The sequence below is a fragment of the Scophthalmus maximus genome, chromosome 4, assembly GCF_022379125.1.
Source record: "Scophthalmus maximus strain ysfricsl-2021 chromosome 4, ASM2237912v1, whole genome shotgun sequence".
NCBI classification, from domain to species: Eukaryota; Metazoa; Chordata; class Actinopteri; order Pleuronectiformes; family Scophthalmidae; genus Scophthalmus; species Scophthalmus maximus.
In genome coordinates this window covers 19240646-19259497 of record NC_061518.1, presented here as the reverse complement: position 1 = coordinate 19259497, position 18852 = coordinate 19240646, and the positions used below count along the sequence as shown (strand labels likewise).

Here is an 18852-nt window from a genome sequence, read left to right as displayed (position 1 = left end):
GGGGGCCAAAACCTCCGGGAGTACGGGATGCTAAAAGGAGATTTTAGAGAAGCTGTGCATCACGAGCAGGGAGTCCTCATTCCTGATTTGAATGGCATAAACATGGAAAATATAATCCACCTTAATCGCTTCATTTTTCCGGTAGATGAAACCAAACTAGAGGCCATGCAAAGAGCTTACTCAAGCTGTGTGGTTTGTCTGTGTGAGCCTGAATTTTGAGCAAGCAATGTTTTTAGCAAAGCATTTTTTATTTGTATTTTGTTATTATCAATATTAGGTCTCAAACAAATAATGTTGCATATTATACAGGACATATTATATATTATGTAGATTTAGAATTGTTATGTGCCATCAAAGATAATGTATATAGATGAGAGACTATGTTATAGATGTGGTAAAGCCCATAAATAAATTCAACATTAAGTAAAGTGTCCAGTAATATTGTAAAGAAATGTGTTCTGGTTGCTATTATAAATTGATATCTACAGTTTTTAATAAAAAATAAAATCAATAATTGGAAGCATTACTTAATATGTTTACACTGTGTAGTGGCAACTGATGTTTATACTCAATTATAATCAAAAGCTTAATAATGGGATTGTGATGTATCGGTTTACACAATTTTGGACCCCATTAATAGCTTGATACATGTTAAGCCTGTCATCCGAACCCTTACTGATTACTTGAAGTTCAACTCAAGTTTTTATGCAGAGTAAAGGGGCCGGACATGAGGAAAAGAGGAAAAGAAATGGCATCACATCTGAAGCTGTATGTTGCCTAAAGCTTTATTTGTTTAGTCTGTATTAGAGTTTGGCGTACAACTGTTGCCCAGCTGATTCACATTAATTGGGTGACTTTTGTGGTTTTTACCTTTATCATTTATTTCGTGTGCCCATGTTTCATTCCAAAAAGAAAAGAAGGCAAAGCCACATGAGTAGAGGTCACACTGAACCTTTGGTGACTGGAAATGCCTTTGGGCTTTCCAGACATTTTCATCTTGTCACATTCAAGTCATGTGATTGTGTCTGAAGTGCAGGCCACTTTGTTAGATGGAAAAACTGAACTTGGATAAAGATTAATAGATTTGACAAAACTAAAACTGATTAAATATTAAAATAAAACCCTTGACAAATGAATGGTTAAGTAATCACAGATTTTTTACACAAATAATTTCTCTGTTTTACATGTATTTCCCGTGTTTACTTTTCTATGTCTTTGTCCACATTAGATGTGGTTTTGATATTAAGGCATAATGTTCAGTCCCTGGCTACGGATGCTTGTGTGTAACCTTAATCGTCCACAAGAGTGAGGGCCCTTGAAGGTTTTAGTAGCTTTGTAATATGATAACTGTATTGGCTGGAATAGAGTGCATTGTTATTCTGTACATTAGAATTTAAAAATGAGGGCCGCCCTATAGGACATACATTTTAGTAGACGTTCTTAGGTCTGTTAGTATAAAAACAGTTACGGGTTGTTTTAAAGCTTTAATAATAATAATAAGAATAATCATAATAATAAATTTCATTTATAGAGCACTATATATATATATATATACTTATATATAATATAGCTTGGCTCTTTGAGTCTACCCATCCATGTACAGTGTGTATGCTTAAGTTAGTCTGACCAAAGAGGGAACAGTAACCTTGGTTTGTTGAGGCACTAACATTGAGTGCTTGGTTTTTATTTTATACTTTTTGTTTGTTTGTGTCCAGGCCAATGCTGGCAGCACAGCAACCTATTTCATCCACAGTACCATGGCCATGTTGGTGATCATAAAAAGAACATGGCACCATTGTGTTTTTACAGGACTATGCACAAATATAATAAGTCACATCTCCTCAGTATCGCAGAGATGAAGAGAAACAAACAATAACGTGCTAAGAAATAATAATTTAAGGAAACAGTATTTGTATTTCTATTATTTTATAATTTATTTATTGATTCCACTCAACACTTAAGTTAGAATCTCACGTGTAATTTGAGGGTGCTAACATTTTTTATTACATTATATATCAGTAAAAGGGCCACAGTTACCAATATAATTGTGAACCTGAATCAAAGCATGATGGTGGTTTTTGATTTGAAAATATGTTAAAGAACAGGTAAATATTTGGGAAGTTTCATCAGTATATATTTTCTAACATTTTTAGTTACCGTCCAACTGTTGGACCTGTTTTGACCATTTCTTTTTATTATTTTTTTTTTATCTATCTATTTCACTAACAGCATTAATTTGGGTATAATTCAAATTTAAAATCAATCTTTTAAAAAATGTATACCACTGAATATTATGGCTAATCTACCCCGTTCAATCCAACACCCATCAAACATTCAATGAAAATGGGAATGAATGGAGACATGTTTTCATTTTGTAAGAATAAGTGTAAGATTAACATTGAATATACTGTGTTCAAATCTCAACACTATTTCAGCAAAGATTGTAATGTTTTTGGATGGACTGTAAGCTCATTAAAAAACAGATTTACAGAATAAAAATGAAAAAAATCTCTGAAACCATGCAGGATCTCTCACTTACCACCCATTTAGATTATGTTGCCATTTGGAAAGAAAGGGAAGGGAAATTGAGTTAGATATTGGGTCTAATATGTTTCATAGCTACAGGCTGATAACCCCACATTATTAGGAACAGTTCTTCTCCAATCAACATGGATCAACATGGCGGTTTCCATTGCCAATAGAACAGCAGAGAAACAGCCACCTCTTGTCAAGGTTAGCTCTGGACCCACTGTTGTTTACCTTTTATGCATCTATGAATGTCATATTTGCATCTAAATATATGGTATATACACTGTATATGAGGTAGTCCTTCATTTATCCTTTCAACACACCAGTCTAGAGGGGAAGAGTCCTTTGATCGTCACTGTCGTGGAATTTTGTCTTTCCTCCCCTGAGAAACAGTTTCTCAGGGGAGAAACTCCATCAATTATTCCTTTTCAGTCACCACACATCTCCTGTGAGAGCTGATGCAACCTGATTAGAACAGCTGTAAGATTGAATACTCATGTCTGTAGATGACTTTGACCTCACAGCCAATGGACTTTTGGGAAGCGAGTTACTGGGTAAATTCTGTGCTTGCCAAATTTCTTACCTGACACTTGAAATCAACCCTTTACCAATTTATCAGCATTAAAACGTTAGCTCTTAATACAAGTGTCAGGGCCATACGTCCAGTACATAGGCAATTTATATTTACATTTTTACAGCAATCTGACAAACACTGGCTCAAGGTTTTCGAATTGTTGTAATTGGAACAATGTGATAGCTTCTTTCATAGTTTATTATTAAGAGTCTACATCTTGTAATGGAAGTTTTTCTTACCTTCAATAATGTCATCTGGCTGCTTGCGTTTCTCGTAGACGACGATGATGACTACTAAGATTATAATCTCCGCGAGCACACCCAGGAAAGGCCAAAGCGGTGCAAGATGGCTGCGCACACGTAGTATAGTGGTCTCAGCTGTGTTTCCAATCACGTTGGTGGCATTGCATTCATATACTCCAGGATCTGTGTTTATATCCAGGTTTAATATGTTGAGCTCTGTGTAGTTGTCTCTGTTAGTGATGAAGAAGCGTCCAGTAGAGTTGTCAATGTCCTGGAACAAAATTACCATTTCTCAAAGTTAATGATCTCTCTATATACATATAATGTATATAAAACACATATTTAAAATTTGTGTATATGTATACATATACCGTATAGGATGTTCCGTCCACTTTACGCCATGTCCAGGTAGGATGTGGGTAACCAACCGACTTGCAGTACAGCATTGCATTTTCCCCTTCGTTTTTATTTTCACTTCTCTTATGGCCTGTGATGGCAGGTTTTGCTGTAAAGGTTATATAAATAAATAAAACTGATAATTAGCTGAGTTGGCAGAAGTAAACCATTCAAAGGAACGTTTTAACTCCTACCAGATGGCATGATTAAGGGAAGCATGATAGGCTGTTCTGGCGATGGTAATAATTGGTGTTATTCAGATGTCTATGTAAGAGAGAGGAGTGTAATTAAGAGTCTCTATAGCAGGGTGGATTCACTGGAGCAGCTCAGTGTCAGAACTTCAAGCTTTTGCAGTGGAGAAGAAGCTTAGTGGGCCCTTTTCAAAGATTTTTGTAAATCATATACAAAGCATTTTATCATTTGCTTTTAAGCCATGTCATTGTATCGTTCAGTATCTCACATAGAGGCTACTGAATTTGTGTTACAATTTTCCTACATTTCCCAGCTGTCCTCTCTTCCACATGATTACACAATTTGCCTCCATATGCATCTTGTATTCTGAGGTACATGGCTGTCTACTGCTGTACTTCCTTTTGTAGTTTAGTCATAGTAACATGTAGCACCAATTATTTTGTTATATTTTTGACAAAGGCTTGCTGTCAAAACCTTGTGAAGTCTTGAATGCTTGCAAAATGACCTTGTTATGACTTTGAAAAAATAAAGGTGTTTTCAGTTTTCCTTTTTCTTTAGTGGTAGATTCTAGAAATTTCTAGGATATCTACCCAACAATTGCAATGAGGAACAACAAGCTGGACTAGATGGAGGGATTTCTATACAATATGTAATGAGGCCATGGAAGAAAGGGATCAGTATGATACTGGAGCCTCCAGATGTTCCCATTCAAATTAATTCCGCAGTGAATTCCACAAAAGAGATTCTGAGCCAAAGACAATTGGTGTAAACTGGATCTCGGTAGTGAATGAAGCGATGATAAAAATGCAACACAAAGTTAAGGAAATGAATAAATTCAGGCATATGTCATTAAGCACCGCAGCAGATGCCAAGTCAAACAGAGTCTCAGTCAAACGGTGAGACAGAGACTCCATTTAACAATGCACAGCATCGGGAAGATAACTGTTCCTGCTTTTCTACTAATCCTGAAAATTACAATAATTCCTTCCATGCAATTAAGCAGGATAAGGGAGAGGCCTGGAGTGAGCATTTTTCAGTTGCGCGTTGATAATGGAGCAGGAGGGGTCTGAACTCTTTGGTGACATTACCCCACTCTAATTATGGTGCACACATGCTCCCTGAGCAGGGGAGTGGCCAAGCTCATTTGTGCCTTATCCTCAGTGTATTATGTCAGTGACTGACAGCACGAGGTCCGCCCTCGGAGTGTCTCCAACACAGACAGGAACCTGTATTTCACACTCCTGACTGATCACAGGAATTATTAATCTGTGTAGTCTGCTAGGCAGTGGTAACGTGAAATGTAAACGTGAGGGATGTGACGTCAGAAAGAGCAGAACGTAGTATTTGAGTAAGTTGACATGTTAGAGACATTCAATCAAATCCTTAGTTTAATCTTATTCCTTAGTTAATTAGTTGCTTTCCACATTTTATGTTTAAGTAACTACATGTGACTTTTTTTGTTGTGAATTTTTTGGAAAATTCTATTAACTAGGAGAGTCCAATTTATTTCTCTAGGATAATGTGAAGTTATTAGTGAGCACTTTTAAACATATTTTCACAGTAATGTGCTAAACATTTAATTGAATTTGACAAATATCAGGTACCAAATATGTATCTGTGGCGAGCTTAGTATCACAGACAAAAAATTCCTCTCCCGCCACCGAGATGGCTGGGACAGGATTCAGAGCCTTAATCCTACAACATCACAGAACCCTCCATCTGTTGCCTCTGAGCTGAGTCCTGCAAGGATGAGTGTGCCAAGGACACTGTAGGCGAGGGATCTCAGTGAACTGCTGCCAGAAGCGTAGTGCAAAGCTGGCTAGCATAACAGTGGTCTTGCTACCTGGGTTACAAAAGATCCCGCATTCCTCTAGAAAATCACAAGAGCATTTAGTGTGAATAAAATTCTTTGTTTATATCATCCAATGGCTCCTGCTCTTCACTTCAAGCCATTCTGTTGTTTGACAAAATGTTTAGACGTAGAACGCACAGCTATTTTAAGGACAGAATCATGCATCATCAGTTCAGTTAAAATGCTGACTTTTTCTTCAGGGGACAGACGGCAAGCCTCAACAATCACTGGCTTGCCGTCAAGTGATGGGTAGGACACTTCAGTTTGAATGGCAATGAGAGCCGTCATCTCACAGTCCAGTAAAAGCAGAACACACACGGTCATCACCCATGTTATGCAATCAGGCAGCGCTTTAAGACAGCAACAAAGTAAGAGGCAGGACATGCTCAGTATGCACCATAGCCATGCCACAGCAAATTGGCTTAAGCACTACACGCAGCCAAGCTTCTCTTGAACGGGGATTCACTTGCTCTTTCTCAGAGAAGATTCCTTATTCAAGTTGATGGCTTCGCTGTCAGCTTGAATGAAACCAACGCAGTATTTTTTTTTGTTAGCTTTTCTAACTATCTTTATGAAATTTAAAAAAGGTTTTTAAAGGAGTAGGAAGTACTTTGAAGGAGGCCTCCTTGCATGTTTTTGGAGAGCATGAGCAGTGCCTGTACATTTTACTAGTCTGTCCTCTCAGTGAAAGCTCAGAGTGACAACAGCCTCAGGATTGCTCCCTGTCATCACCACTGCATTGGACAAATACAAACGTCTTCGTCAACATCTCCCTCCACACAGCTTGACGTGGTAAACTTTTCTAGGACACCTTTATATTTCCACCTCTCAGCAGAAAACCACAGACAACATTATCGTGTCATCAAGTGGTGAGCTAAAATTAAAGCCATTTTTTTTTATAATTTTTTTTCTTTTCCCAGAATTTTAGCACATCATGGAGGAAAATATTTTTTCATTCATGTCACAGAGGTTTAGATTTCACAGAGGAATCTTACCTTTCACTTCAATCGTCGCGTTTGCATTTGGTGCCATGTCAAATGTGTAAACACACATGTATTCCCCAGAATCATCGGCCCGTGGTTTAATGATTCTGCAAGAAAATTCAACACACCAGCTTACATAATTACAATTTACCAGTCACTTACTTTGCAAGTTATCACGTAAAAAGAGTCAATAAATTTCAGTTTGATGCCAGTAATTACTATTACAGTGAACGCTTTAGGGGTTAAGTCCATTGGAGACAAAATGTTGCCATTATGCTGTTAAATCACATAACAGCAGCTCTGGATTTTGCAGTGAAGGCACGAGGCATTTAGGCTGTAATCTTCAGCATGTCACAGATATAATGTGACAAGGAAGTGACCAATTGGTCTTATCTCGTGGCTAGGGGAGAGTCTGTGGTAAGTCTACTGGGGCGACAGTACATTTTTGCTTCAGTGGTTATACTGTGTGACAGCGGGAACTAACAACTAGCTGGTACTTTAGGAGGTAACAGTGTTTCTCTTTTTAGATGCATTAGGTATAGCTCAATATTGGGGTTAAGACCGTTTTGAAAACCACAAACTGCATTAATGTTAATCAGTGGGAGTCTGGAGATATTTAAAACCAACAGGGTGCCATATTTGACAGGGTTGTTAACAGCTCTCAACTATTCTTTTGATTATTTCAATATATTGCATATTATTAAGCCAAAAAGCTGTCTGAATTACAATGTACTGATATTTTGCAGTAGTTTACAAGTTAACCTAGCAGCATAATGCAATTGAATCATTTGTATAATTTAAGATGTCAAATTTCACCCAATGACATTTGTAAAGGCATCAATAACAGCGTCAGTCACAAGATCAAGGTGCTATGAGTATTTGCAATCAACATGTTTTCGTGATAAGAACATAACTCTTTAACAAAGTATTTTCTATTCGAATGTATTCAAATTTGTGTTTGTGAATTGACTTAGTAACAGCTTGAAGCAAATTGTACAAACAATCTAGCATTTAATGAGTTGTTGTCTCCCCCTTGTCTGGAAAATGCACAAAACTCGGACTGGTTATTTTAGAGCAGAAAATGTATGCAACAGTAAGTAACAAGTAACAGGAGTTAGTTAGCCAAGCAGAAACAAACAAACAAACCCGAGTTACTATTTCTGAGAATGTAAGCAACACTCCCATTTCAAACTTGGAAACAATCAGTGTACTTCCTCAGCAAGTCCAGCTCTCCGACATTTTCTCAGCGTCACTTTCCATCGCTGGGGGCACTTTGTACCCAAATTGTCCTCTCCCAACATTTGTCTTTCTAACTACATAGAGTGGCGAAGCTGTTTGTCACCTGTATGCTGTGTTCCTCTCCTCTGTCCGTGTTTTGGGGATCTCCTGTCCATTTTTCATCCAGAAGCTTTCCTTGTGAGGGGTGTGGGCAGTCGTGAGGTTACACTGCAGGATAACTTTACTTGAGGTGTCCGCTGGTATGATGGTTTGATCAGAGGCGTTGATCTTTGGTTCTGGAAGACAGAGAGAGTCAAACCTTATCACAGAACTGGGGCTCAACGCTGTTTTGATGCTTCCTCCCATGCTGTAATAGCTGTAGGCTGTGTGCTGTTTTTATACAATCTGTGTAGGAGAGGGTCTATGGGGAGAAGACAAAAGTGCACAAAACAAATAAACAGAAGACATAATAAGTATATGAAATGGCTGGAATGCCTCGTCAACCCTTTATCTTTAGAGTGAAAAAGTAGTAATTAAGTATTATTTATTGATTGAAACTGAGCCTGTGGAAGCTCTAATGACCTACAATAATACATATGAATGATACATCAACATTTATGGCATAAAATCTGATATTTAGACAAACAAAGAAGATAGATCAAAAATTCATTCGATTGATTATACCTATCCCACATCTAACGGTTGTTCAGAACACTGCATTTATAAATTAAATGTCTGAGTCTCTATATGTACTGTACAGTCACACAGACTCCAGGAGGAAATCTGGCAGATAGAAGATGTACTCTGTAGCTGATAACTGAAGTAATTTTTATTTTTTAATTGTAATGGAGGAAACTGGATGGGTCCTTAAACATTCCTAGCCCCGAGCTTGAATGTACAGTAAATGTCATCTGAACATAGTGTAGAGATAACATCATCCATGTGCTTAGACACTGAACAGTCCTTTGACATTTTACATTCGTGCTGAATGGCCGCTTTAAGTACGTAAGCCTCTAAATTGCTAAGCACACTGGTTACTGAACAATACCAGGGTCCATCTTTCAAGGGCATTCAGGGAAACGGGAGGTGTCATCTGAGAGCGAGTCGCCCTTTGCTCTGCCTTGAGCAGTGAGCAGGAAGCCTCCTCTGCCCTGCCCCTCCTCCTCCTCCTCCACCTCCTCCTCTTCCAGGGCTGGCCAACCATGGCAACGACGGAGCCCCCGAGGGGAGGAGCAGAGAAGAGAGGCACCATAATCCTACAACTGGCCACTAGCAAGGCAAAAAGGAGGAGAGGGGAAAGAGGGACTACCGAGACTGTCCAGTGACTTATATTAGCATTCATGCCACCTTCTTCCTGCTACTCTGTATACGCAATAGCTAAGGGAATATCTCTCCCCTTCCCCCTACATCTCTCACCCCCACCAAGCAGAACCACATGTACTATTTATAGTATCTTTGAGCCATGCATACACACACAACATGAATTACATATATTAACATTTAGCAAACAAGGCACAGTGGTCCAGAGGCAATTTAACCTGAAGGTTGTTTGTAGGACACCTGGTCACATCTTAAAATGTGGTAGCTGCTGGATAATGTGATACCATATCAGATGTAACAGAATATGAAAAACTGCTCTAAATGAGTCGATATGTAGTGAAACTTTATTTCCCCTTTCCTCTTTGCTCGACCATCTAATAAAGCTCTTCATGAGGGGTATTACCTTTTAAAATTACTGCGTTATCAGTACAGATGTTTTCTTCTTTACCTCATCTGGTAGTTAATCAATGTACCATTTTTTGTCATGTCAAGTAGAACTTTGTTCTGTTACACCTTGCCATGATGTATGAATTCAACTAAATAGTTGAGACAGTTATCAACATGGCAAGGCTTATATTTATCTAACATTTTTTCATTGTAAAAGGCAATTTTTAGCACATTACAATACAAGGTGCAATCCCGACAGAGGTGCCAGTAACTGAGCGGGCACAGAGAGAATAGTGGGCTTCCTGAGCACGTGATTGAGCTGAAAGGTTAGAACATTTGTTCTTAATGAGGGTATACAATTTTCAATACATTTTTATGTCTGAATTGGAACAACACACACTTGTCATTTTGCAATACAGACACTGGAACACCTTGCATATCAATATGACTGCTGTAAAAAGCAAAGTCTCACAAACGTGCTTACTTTAAAATGGATAATCTATTTGGCCTATAAGTGTGTGTCATGGATTTTGAGTCTGTATTCAAAAATGTACTTAGTTAAAGTGATACAAAATCTATGTATTCGAGTATGGAACACATTTTTCACAGAGAAACCAGCTATGTTTAGCTTGAATGCGAGTCATGATAACTTCCAATGGTGAAAAGTTATTTTGTTTTTTAAATGGAGAAACATCCACAGAAACCGCTCAAACCACTCCTGCACAATAACCCATTTATAATGAATTCCTCTTTCCATTTGTATGTTGTTACATTCTTCACCTTTTGGTTTCTTACGGCTTAATAGACTATATCCGTGGAAATGAGTTTCAAAAAAGTGTAAAAAAGGAGGTACGGCACAGAATTAATACATTTAACAGGGGAATGTGTAAGAGTCGATTTAATACTCCAAACAAATAGGGGACAGCTAATTACCAGACAGTTGGGGTGTGCACAGCTATCACAAAAAAACAAGGAAATGCACTCTTTGTTGCACTCAGGTTTACCTTGTTGTCTGATTATGTAATTATGTAGGTTGTCTTCTTTGGTTATCGTTAGACTGACAGTGACGATTTCATACCCAGTCTACCCCGTCAGAGAGACAGGATAGATGTAGTGGTAGCAGGAGTGAGGGCGAGCCCTGAGAGGTTGAGTAACGCTAAGAAACAAGAGCACCTAGAGCCCAGCATTTTTCTAAGAGGGGATGGCTTCAGCACCGGTTTATAACCCATTCTTCATACTTTCATGTTGGACTAAGGACAGTCTGGACGCTATGGTGACTCACTATCACCTCTTGAGGTACAATGTAATATTAAAAGACCGGATGAGCCAGGGCTAGCTGGTTAGCGTAATAACCTTATTAGATATCTCTGCAACAGTGCATTTTTAAACTCAAATACTTACACATCAACCCATTAATCTTATTTTGGTGTAGCAATCGACAATGATGGAGGAGCGGCTTGAAGTCTCTACAAACATTGATACTGGTCTGAAAACTTTTCAACTTTGGAACCTGCTGAGTGCCAAATTTTGGGAAATATACTTTTTTGTTTTCTTGCACAGAGTTAAATTTTAGAATAAATAAAATATCAATAAAATATGAGTTTCATACTCAAAAGATTTGGGATGTAGTATCATTTTAAGTACATGTAGAAAGTATATGTTGAAAAGATGTTCCTCAGTAGACTTTGTCCATGCATGCATGTATGTTTTATTTAATAATTTTGGAAATTTAACATGCCAAATAGAATAGTGATTAAAAAGCTTTGTAATGGGAATCAAATACTGCATAGTTTTGTACTGTACTGATAGGGATTTCTTTGATTTAGAGTGATTCACATTCAAAAGCTAATTTAGCAAAACTAGTGCCAAAACATAACAATTTGTCCATGTAAATGGGCTATTATGTATAGCCTGTTATATACATGGAATATTTTGGATATTACATGTATATGCAAAGTACACATACTCCTCAGTAATGACAGAATATACGTAGTGAACAATTGCTATCCATTGCACTTCTTATGGAAGTTTAAATTGGTCCAACCATATCAAATATTGCTCACCATAAGTCAGAATTTGCCAGGGCCTGCAGTGATCAGACTCCTCTAAGCTTCTCAGATAGCTTCACTATGACTAATAACATTCCACATCTCCCTGTGCTCCAGTGGGCAGAGCACCGAAGCATGTTCAGATTAGAAGGGTCCAGTTGAAATTCAGTTTGTTTGAATGTTTGTGTGCATAGAGCAGAGAGTTAAAGGATATAATGTCATTACTGATTCATAATCACACACTTAATGGCTGAGAAGGCACAAGGTAACACATTGCACAGGCACATGTAGAGGTGTCTGAACGAGAAATTAGACACTCAAGGCCCCTCGCGTGGTTTTATCCTGTTTTGGATTACCACACAGAAATTTTTAAAAAAAGATCGTTGACAGCAGGAATCACTCTTTAACACCTTAACGGATCCCTCCTTGTGACTTCTTACAGTCCAATTTACACTGTGCCAAATAAAAAGCACCATTACTTCAAAGCACCACCTGCATTTAGCAGGCAGAGCTTTGAAGTAAATAAAACAATCAATGCAATGTAAAAGACACAACATAATGTTAGGAAATAAGTGTAAATCTACAAATAGGAAATTGGTTAAATTAGGATACAGAGAAAAAGATAATGATCTGATTGTAGCAAAAGGACACATGAGACAGTAAGAACAAAGGTTTTGTGTGGGAGGAAAGAGGAAATGTAGAAAGAGACTGGGTAAAGCTCCTGGGTTTGTGGTCATTTACAACAAGATGCTGAAGGGATTTTGGGAGAGACGGGGAGTTTACAGAGTTCAGGAGTAGGGAACATAAATATTTTCCTAACCAAATTAAGTAACAAATTGTATAATTAATTAAAAGGAAAACATAAAAGGCAACTACTGGTAAGGGATTTAGACAATTTCAATATTTTTTTCTTCTGTTTTACTACTATAAAAATGAATATGAATAGTTATGTGGTCCGTGTTTGTTTTATTTTTGCCTGGCCAGTGACCGCTGTAGAGAGGGATGGCTCTTGACAGGTTTACGGTTGGAGAGGTTGGGACAGAGGATTGGTAGTTTGTTCACTACCTATGTACTACGGGACATAGACCACTCACTCTGTAGCACCGAAATGGTGGCCTGGGCGCGGATCCAGGTGATGGCAGGGTTTTGTCGGAGGTCATTGCGCCTGGGGTCGTTGCTGGCCCGGCACTCGTACGTCCCAGAGTCCTCCAGTGTGAGGCGCGTGATGCCAAGCACACTGACCCCATTGGTGCCGTAAGCTGTGTTGATAGATACCCGACGCTTGCGGGCCCCATCCCACAGCTGCTTGAAGGAGTCGGCTCGGTTGATTTCAGCATACCACCACTGGATCTCTGGAGTGGGGTTACCAACCACGTCGCAGTACAGCTCAAAGGTGTCCCCCGTAAGCTTAGTTTCAGACATGGGCGACTTCACAAACCCAGCTGTAGAGATGCAGAAGGTTTAGGGATGAAGAAGGAAATTAAATAAGATCAGAGTAAATGCAAACAAAAGAGAGAATGATTAAAGCCAAATGAAAAAAAAACCTTAAATCATTGATAGGTGGAAAAGGAAAAGGTTTGTCTAAATCTAGTCCAGTCCATCAAGGTTCCGTGGCCCACTAAGGCCATGAACCTGAAAAAGTCATAGTCAACCAGTCCCAGGTACATACCAGCAAATTTTACTGGTATACTCTGTATTTTCTCTTTCTTTTTTCACTTTTTCACATGTAATCTTATAAAGGTACATGTGACAGGATTATTAGGGTACCTTTCATGTGCTAATAACAGTTCTTCAAATGCAGTGCATGTAAATCCTGAGATTTAACAAAACACTTGGTTTATATTGAGGGTGAAGGGAAGACCTTTATAAACGTCATCACCAATTTGAATCCGTGTCATTTGGGCGCGTAGAACAATCACTCAACCCTTCCCTATCTTAACTGTTTTGCAAAAGTCAGTGGCACTGGCACCACTCCTACTTGACCCCATTTAAAATGAAAATGTCTCACAAGTATGCCACAAGTTTGTCAGTGTTGAAAAAGAGTGATGCATATACAATCATGCGTTTCATCAAAATCAGTAGCTTAGAACTTTTTCCCTTGAGCTTAAAGGAAGATTAGGTGATTTCGAAAATCGCCGCAAAATCTGACTCGCTTCCTTCAGACCTCCATCCCAAGCCCTTCCCCCCTCAACACATGAACGCGCACCGCTGCCTTAGTCGGGGTCTGACAGCATCGGAGGAGGAAGACACGAGCAGAGCAAAACATGCCAACTGACGGTTCGTGGCTCATTCACAAGTAAGAAAACACCGGACATTATCTTAATAAAAACGTAAACAATGAACATGGCTATTGTTGGTGGGCACATTTGTCAAGCTAACATGTTAGTGTTGGGAAATATCATTGAAAATAGAGTTTATGATGCAGTAACTTGTTGCTGCCTACTTAGCAACAGACTGCCACAGGCTAAGCAAAAACATAAACACGGTTAGCAGTTCTACACGGACAACATTTGTTTTGAGTTTATATTTTTAAACTTAAACTTTTATTTCAGCACATTTCAGCCATATTGTGACAATGAGACAGCTGCAGCACCTTCGGAGCTTTATGACCTTTTTTTTCTGTTACTGTCTGTGACACAATGGAGGTGGATGTTGTACAGGACTCATCACGTGTTGCTTAGCACGTCAGAGCTTCCACGATGAGTGTTGTTAGCTCAGACTGAGTTTAGTCCAGACTCTGTTCAATGTATCGAATCATAGATCGAATCGTTTATCATATAACTGATATAACTGATCTAATCATGTGTTACTGTACAGGTCAGAACTCGAAGACTGAGCTTGGAGCAGTGACGTGACAAGAGCCTGCTGCTTCACTTACACCTCACATCAGCAGATGCTGCTCCACCAGGCCGTCCCATTGCAGGTCAACCTACTTGTGTCTGCCAGAACTGCCCTTAGACGTGGAAAGAAAGTGCTGTGGGCGACTTCATGACTCCCGTGTCCAGGCTGCCACATATGGAGGTTTACATTTTGCACACAGTATTTTGTGCAATACCAATGTTTATTTATGTTCTGCATAACCTACTCTACATTGTTGGAATAAAAATCTTTTAAATGTTCAAGGCCTTTTCCTTATACTCTCAGCATAAACAATCCAACCATTACATTTACCTCTTTACAAGCTGCACAAATAATTAGAACACAATGTGCCATGACAACTGTTTATTTTTTTGGAACATCATACAATATACCAAATATATATTATAATATTAGCATAAACAACATATGTACAACAATGAAGATACTGTCTGCACAGGGTTTCGTAGTTCTAGTGTCAAAGCAGGTCTGTCAGCTGACGGGTCAGGCTGTGCTGTCGTCGACTCTTAGGCAGTGGTCCTGTAGAAAGAATATCACAATCAACATTACTGTAAAAGACTGACAACACTACAGCAGCATTATCTGCAGTGACAAACACAGTTCTCTGTGTCACCTTTTGTGGGAGTCAAGTATAATTGTTACCAGCCACTCTTTCATATATATTTGTGTTATGATTGTTTAGATAAATATTGAAGATCATAACAAGTAGTTCTGAGGTTCAGAAAATGTAAAAAAAAAATTAAAAAAAAATTAAACAACCCACCTGGTATAAATGTTTACACTTTGGAATTTTTTACAACATTGCCATATGGATTTTAAACTCACCTGGTCCTCTGCTGACCTGCTTCTCTAGCTGTTGACGGGGATCGTCTGGTCTCAGTGCTCTGGTCCGTGGCAGACAACCTCCAGGTCCTGGACTTCATGTGCAACTTGCTGTACCTGGTATAAGAGGAAGGAGGTCAACTTAGTGAAATATTCATATTACCTTACATTGAACAGTACATTTCATCTCATTTCCTGCCCGTCGTCCGGCCGGTAGTCTGGGAGCAGGGAGACGGTTTGTCTAGGGCCGAAGCTCTGCATCGCTCCGGGACCTGCCCCTCGGGACCTGCTCCTCATGCCCGGCGTAGCGGCATTTATTATACAGACTGCAACATGCACATCAACTGCTACTACAAGCCAACACACACACACACACGCGTAACGCTACGTCCCGTTCAGAGTGGATTAACAATCAAACGTCATTTGCTCATAACGACAGTGACGACACCCGGCGAACACACCGGCAGCTTTAGCTGTAGATACACACAAGCTAAAGTAGCGTTAGCTAACTTAGCTAGTGCCCTCCAGCGAAGCTAACTGTCCACTGCCTGATACACACACAAGCTTCCCAACAGTTCTGTTGGTTACACAGTTCGAGAACATAAACCGCCTTCACCCAAATGAAGTAGAAAATTACCTTTCACCCTCTTCTCCTCCCGCAGTTGACACCAGCGGTGAGGAGCCACACGATGTTGCCTCTGTTCACTCCTCCTGTCGTCTCCAACCTCTTTGAGTCCGTAGCCGTCTCCACTGCTCTGTTTGTGGCGACCGGAAGCTGTTGTATACACTTTCTCTGCCGTTCTGCAACTCTTTTCTTCTTTAGTTCAGTGCAGCAACTCGTCTGCTACCGGTCGGCGGCGGCGGCAGCTCCGGTTGTTTGCCGACGCCGCGCAGGAGAGTGGTCACGCGCCCGACTGTGTGGTGAACGAGCGGAGTGCGCGCAGGCAGGAGAAAGCCGGATCATCCAATCAATCTCTCCGGTCAGAACTTTCCGATTGGTTGTGTTTTTTACAGTCCTGCCGTGGCCACTGATGGGGGATTGTTTTTGTTTCAGTGTCGGATCATTCAATGTATTCATCGCAATCGGTTTGTTACGAGGGTTTCAAGTAATATGACAGAAAGTGCTTCTCATGAAAAACGCCTACCCTACCTTTAAGTGTCACTTGCACCTCTCTGTCAGAGAAATGAATGTCACTGAAATGTCACTTAAATGTGCTGAAATTAAAAGGTGCAATAATGCGTCCTGGCTTCAGTGAGGATCCTCAGGCATCTAAGTAATGTCCACCAGTGATGTTGGTATCTGCGGTCAGGCAACAAGATGTTTTTGCCCAGTGATAGTTTCCCAACCCACCCGACACCCTACATCTTATGGGTCAGGCTTTAAATGGGCTGATATCTTGTAGTTTGACCCAGGAATTTATTTGTTCATTTAAGAATATCTTGTCAATACAAGAACACTCAGATAGCACAGACCTCCACTAAGGCTGTGCAATCCCCCTTGCAATGTTGAAGGATCCTTCAAAAATTCCTAAATTCCTTGCAAAATTGAATCACCTGTTACTATGGCCGAGACATAACTTTTTAAGTAATACTTCCAATAAACAAACAAAATGAAGAGATACAATTTTTGAAACTTGACGCAAAGAAAAAGTAATTTGATTTTGGTTCTGACATTTTCAAAATGTGTCAATGTATCAAATCAAAACTTTATTTACGAAAAAAAATTTCACCTGCCCTATACCAATTTCACCAAATTTATTAAATGATATACTGCTTATAAACTGGTATAAGTTTCAATCAATCTTTTTTTTTAAATGTTCTACTACAGTTTTCTGTCATCCAATCCATTTTCTACACCCACTTACGCTGTTTAGAATCATGGGGTGTTGTAGTCTATCCTAGCACACATACGGTAAGAAGTAGGGTACACCCTGGATGTGTCACCAGTCTGTCACAGCGCTGATGGACAAATACACTCACATTCACACCTACAGGCAATTTCGTGTGACCAGTCGACAAACTCAGTTTTTTTCTTCCCAAAAGCCCGGATTGCCAATTGGAAGCAATTCATAGAAAACATCAAAAATGGACACAATATAGTAAATATGTATGTATAAAACCTAATCTTGTTTCATCCATACCAGCTCTTGCTGGCAACACCTAAAATTAGGTCAACCAGCTTTTATTTTGGATAAGATGGACTTTTCAGAGCACGGACTGATATCTTGAAATCACACAGTTGATTTGGGCTTTAAAAGCAAGATTACCTTCATATAAGTAAAATGCGAAACCTAAACAAGCACCGATATCCCCAGTACATCACAACACTTGCATTGATCTTAGGAAGTCGGACAAACAGCCCCCATTTTTTTCTGACATTAGTGGACTGAAAAAAAATATTTAAAATCTGAATGGAATTCATAATGCAATATGATCCATATTACCATGACCCTGTTCCACATCAGTAGGTAGCCTAACAATACACTGCCGGCCTTAATGAACCTCATCTAATGACAAATCACCTGGACCACAGATAGTGTTCTCTGCCACCCCTGCAGCCTGTCAGCTCTGCAACCACATGTGCTTAAATAAATCAGAAAAAAAAACCTGCCTTAACTCTTGCCCTGAATTGTTGTAGATGAAATTAGAACAATGAGCCTGTGGTCTCTTGGGTGGTAGGCTGTGTTCTGTGTCTAAGTACAACAGCTTACAGGCCCTCCCAGATCTGTCTGCCCTGCTTAGAGTACTGTATCATAAGCACATGAACAGATAAGCCTAAGGAAGGGTGTAAACAACTAGTGTCTAGCTCATTCCCAAAATGAACAATGAAACCAACTATGTATTGTTTAAATTATTTTATCAAAGGTTTAATTGCCAGGAGAAAATATTAGAAAATAGAAAAATATTATTTACAAAGTTTACATGGTTTATTTTGTCATTTTGCACACTTGCAGAGCTAGAGAACATTATTCACTTTGCACTGGTCTCAAACAGGCTGTCAGAGTACAGCCAACATTTTTCACATACTTAACAATACATGAATTCCAAGTAGTGCCATGGTAACAAGTCTGTTTCCCAACACCAATTTGTGACTCAGTCATATGAAAATAAATTGGAAGACAGGGAAGAGAGATTATGAAGAGAATTTCTGTTTTGGAGATGTGTCGGCGGATATGGGCAGCTTACAACTTGTATTTCTTTGTGTGATGCCCAGAGAGATATGCAGAGTAATTAGCATTTGTTTCTTTTCTCTGGAAACATCTGGGCCCATCAAGCTCACCACATAATCCCAGAGGGTGAATCCGAGCCTATCCGCCTACACTTTAAAGGAGTAGTATTTAATTTGACATAATGTTTATTATGTGATTCTCTACTATTATTATTAGTATAACAGTGAATTGACTTTGCACAT

General features: G+C 39.3%; 1 protein-coding gene across 4 annotated transcripts in view; it reads right to left on the bottom strand.

Annotated features, from left to right (window-relative positions):
- Positions 1 to 18852, bottom strand: part of nptnb (neuroplastin b) — a 29216-nt gene that overhangs the window by 2815 nt on the left and 7549 nt on the right. For 3 of the 4 annotated variants that reach the window (XM_035627498.2, XM_035627501.2, XM_035627500.2), the window contains exons 3-7: positions 12836 to 13183; positions 8111 to 8282; positions 6781 to 6875; positions 3717 to 3850; positions 3343 to 3616 (exon numbers count right to left, since the gene is read on the bottom strand). In XM_035627498.2, coding sequence (XP_035483391.1) covers positions 3343 to 3616; positions 3717 to 3850; positions 6781 to 6875; positions 8111 to 8282; positions 12836 to 13183 — 1023 coding nt within the window. The remainder of the gene's footprint in view (positions 1 to 3342; positions 3617 to 3716; positions 3851 to 6780; positions 6876 to 8110; positions 8283 to 12835; positions 13184 to 18852) is intronic. The other variant, XM_035627502.2, reaches the window with a different exon arrangement.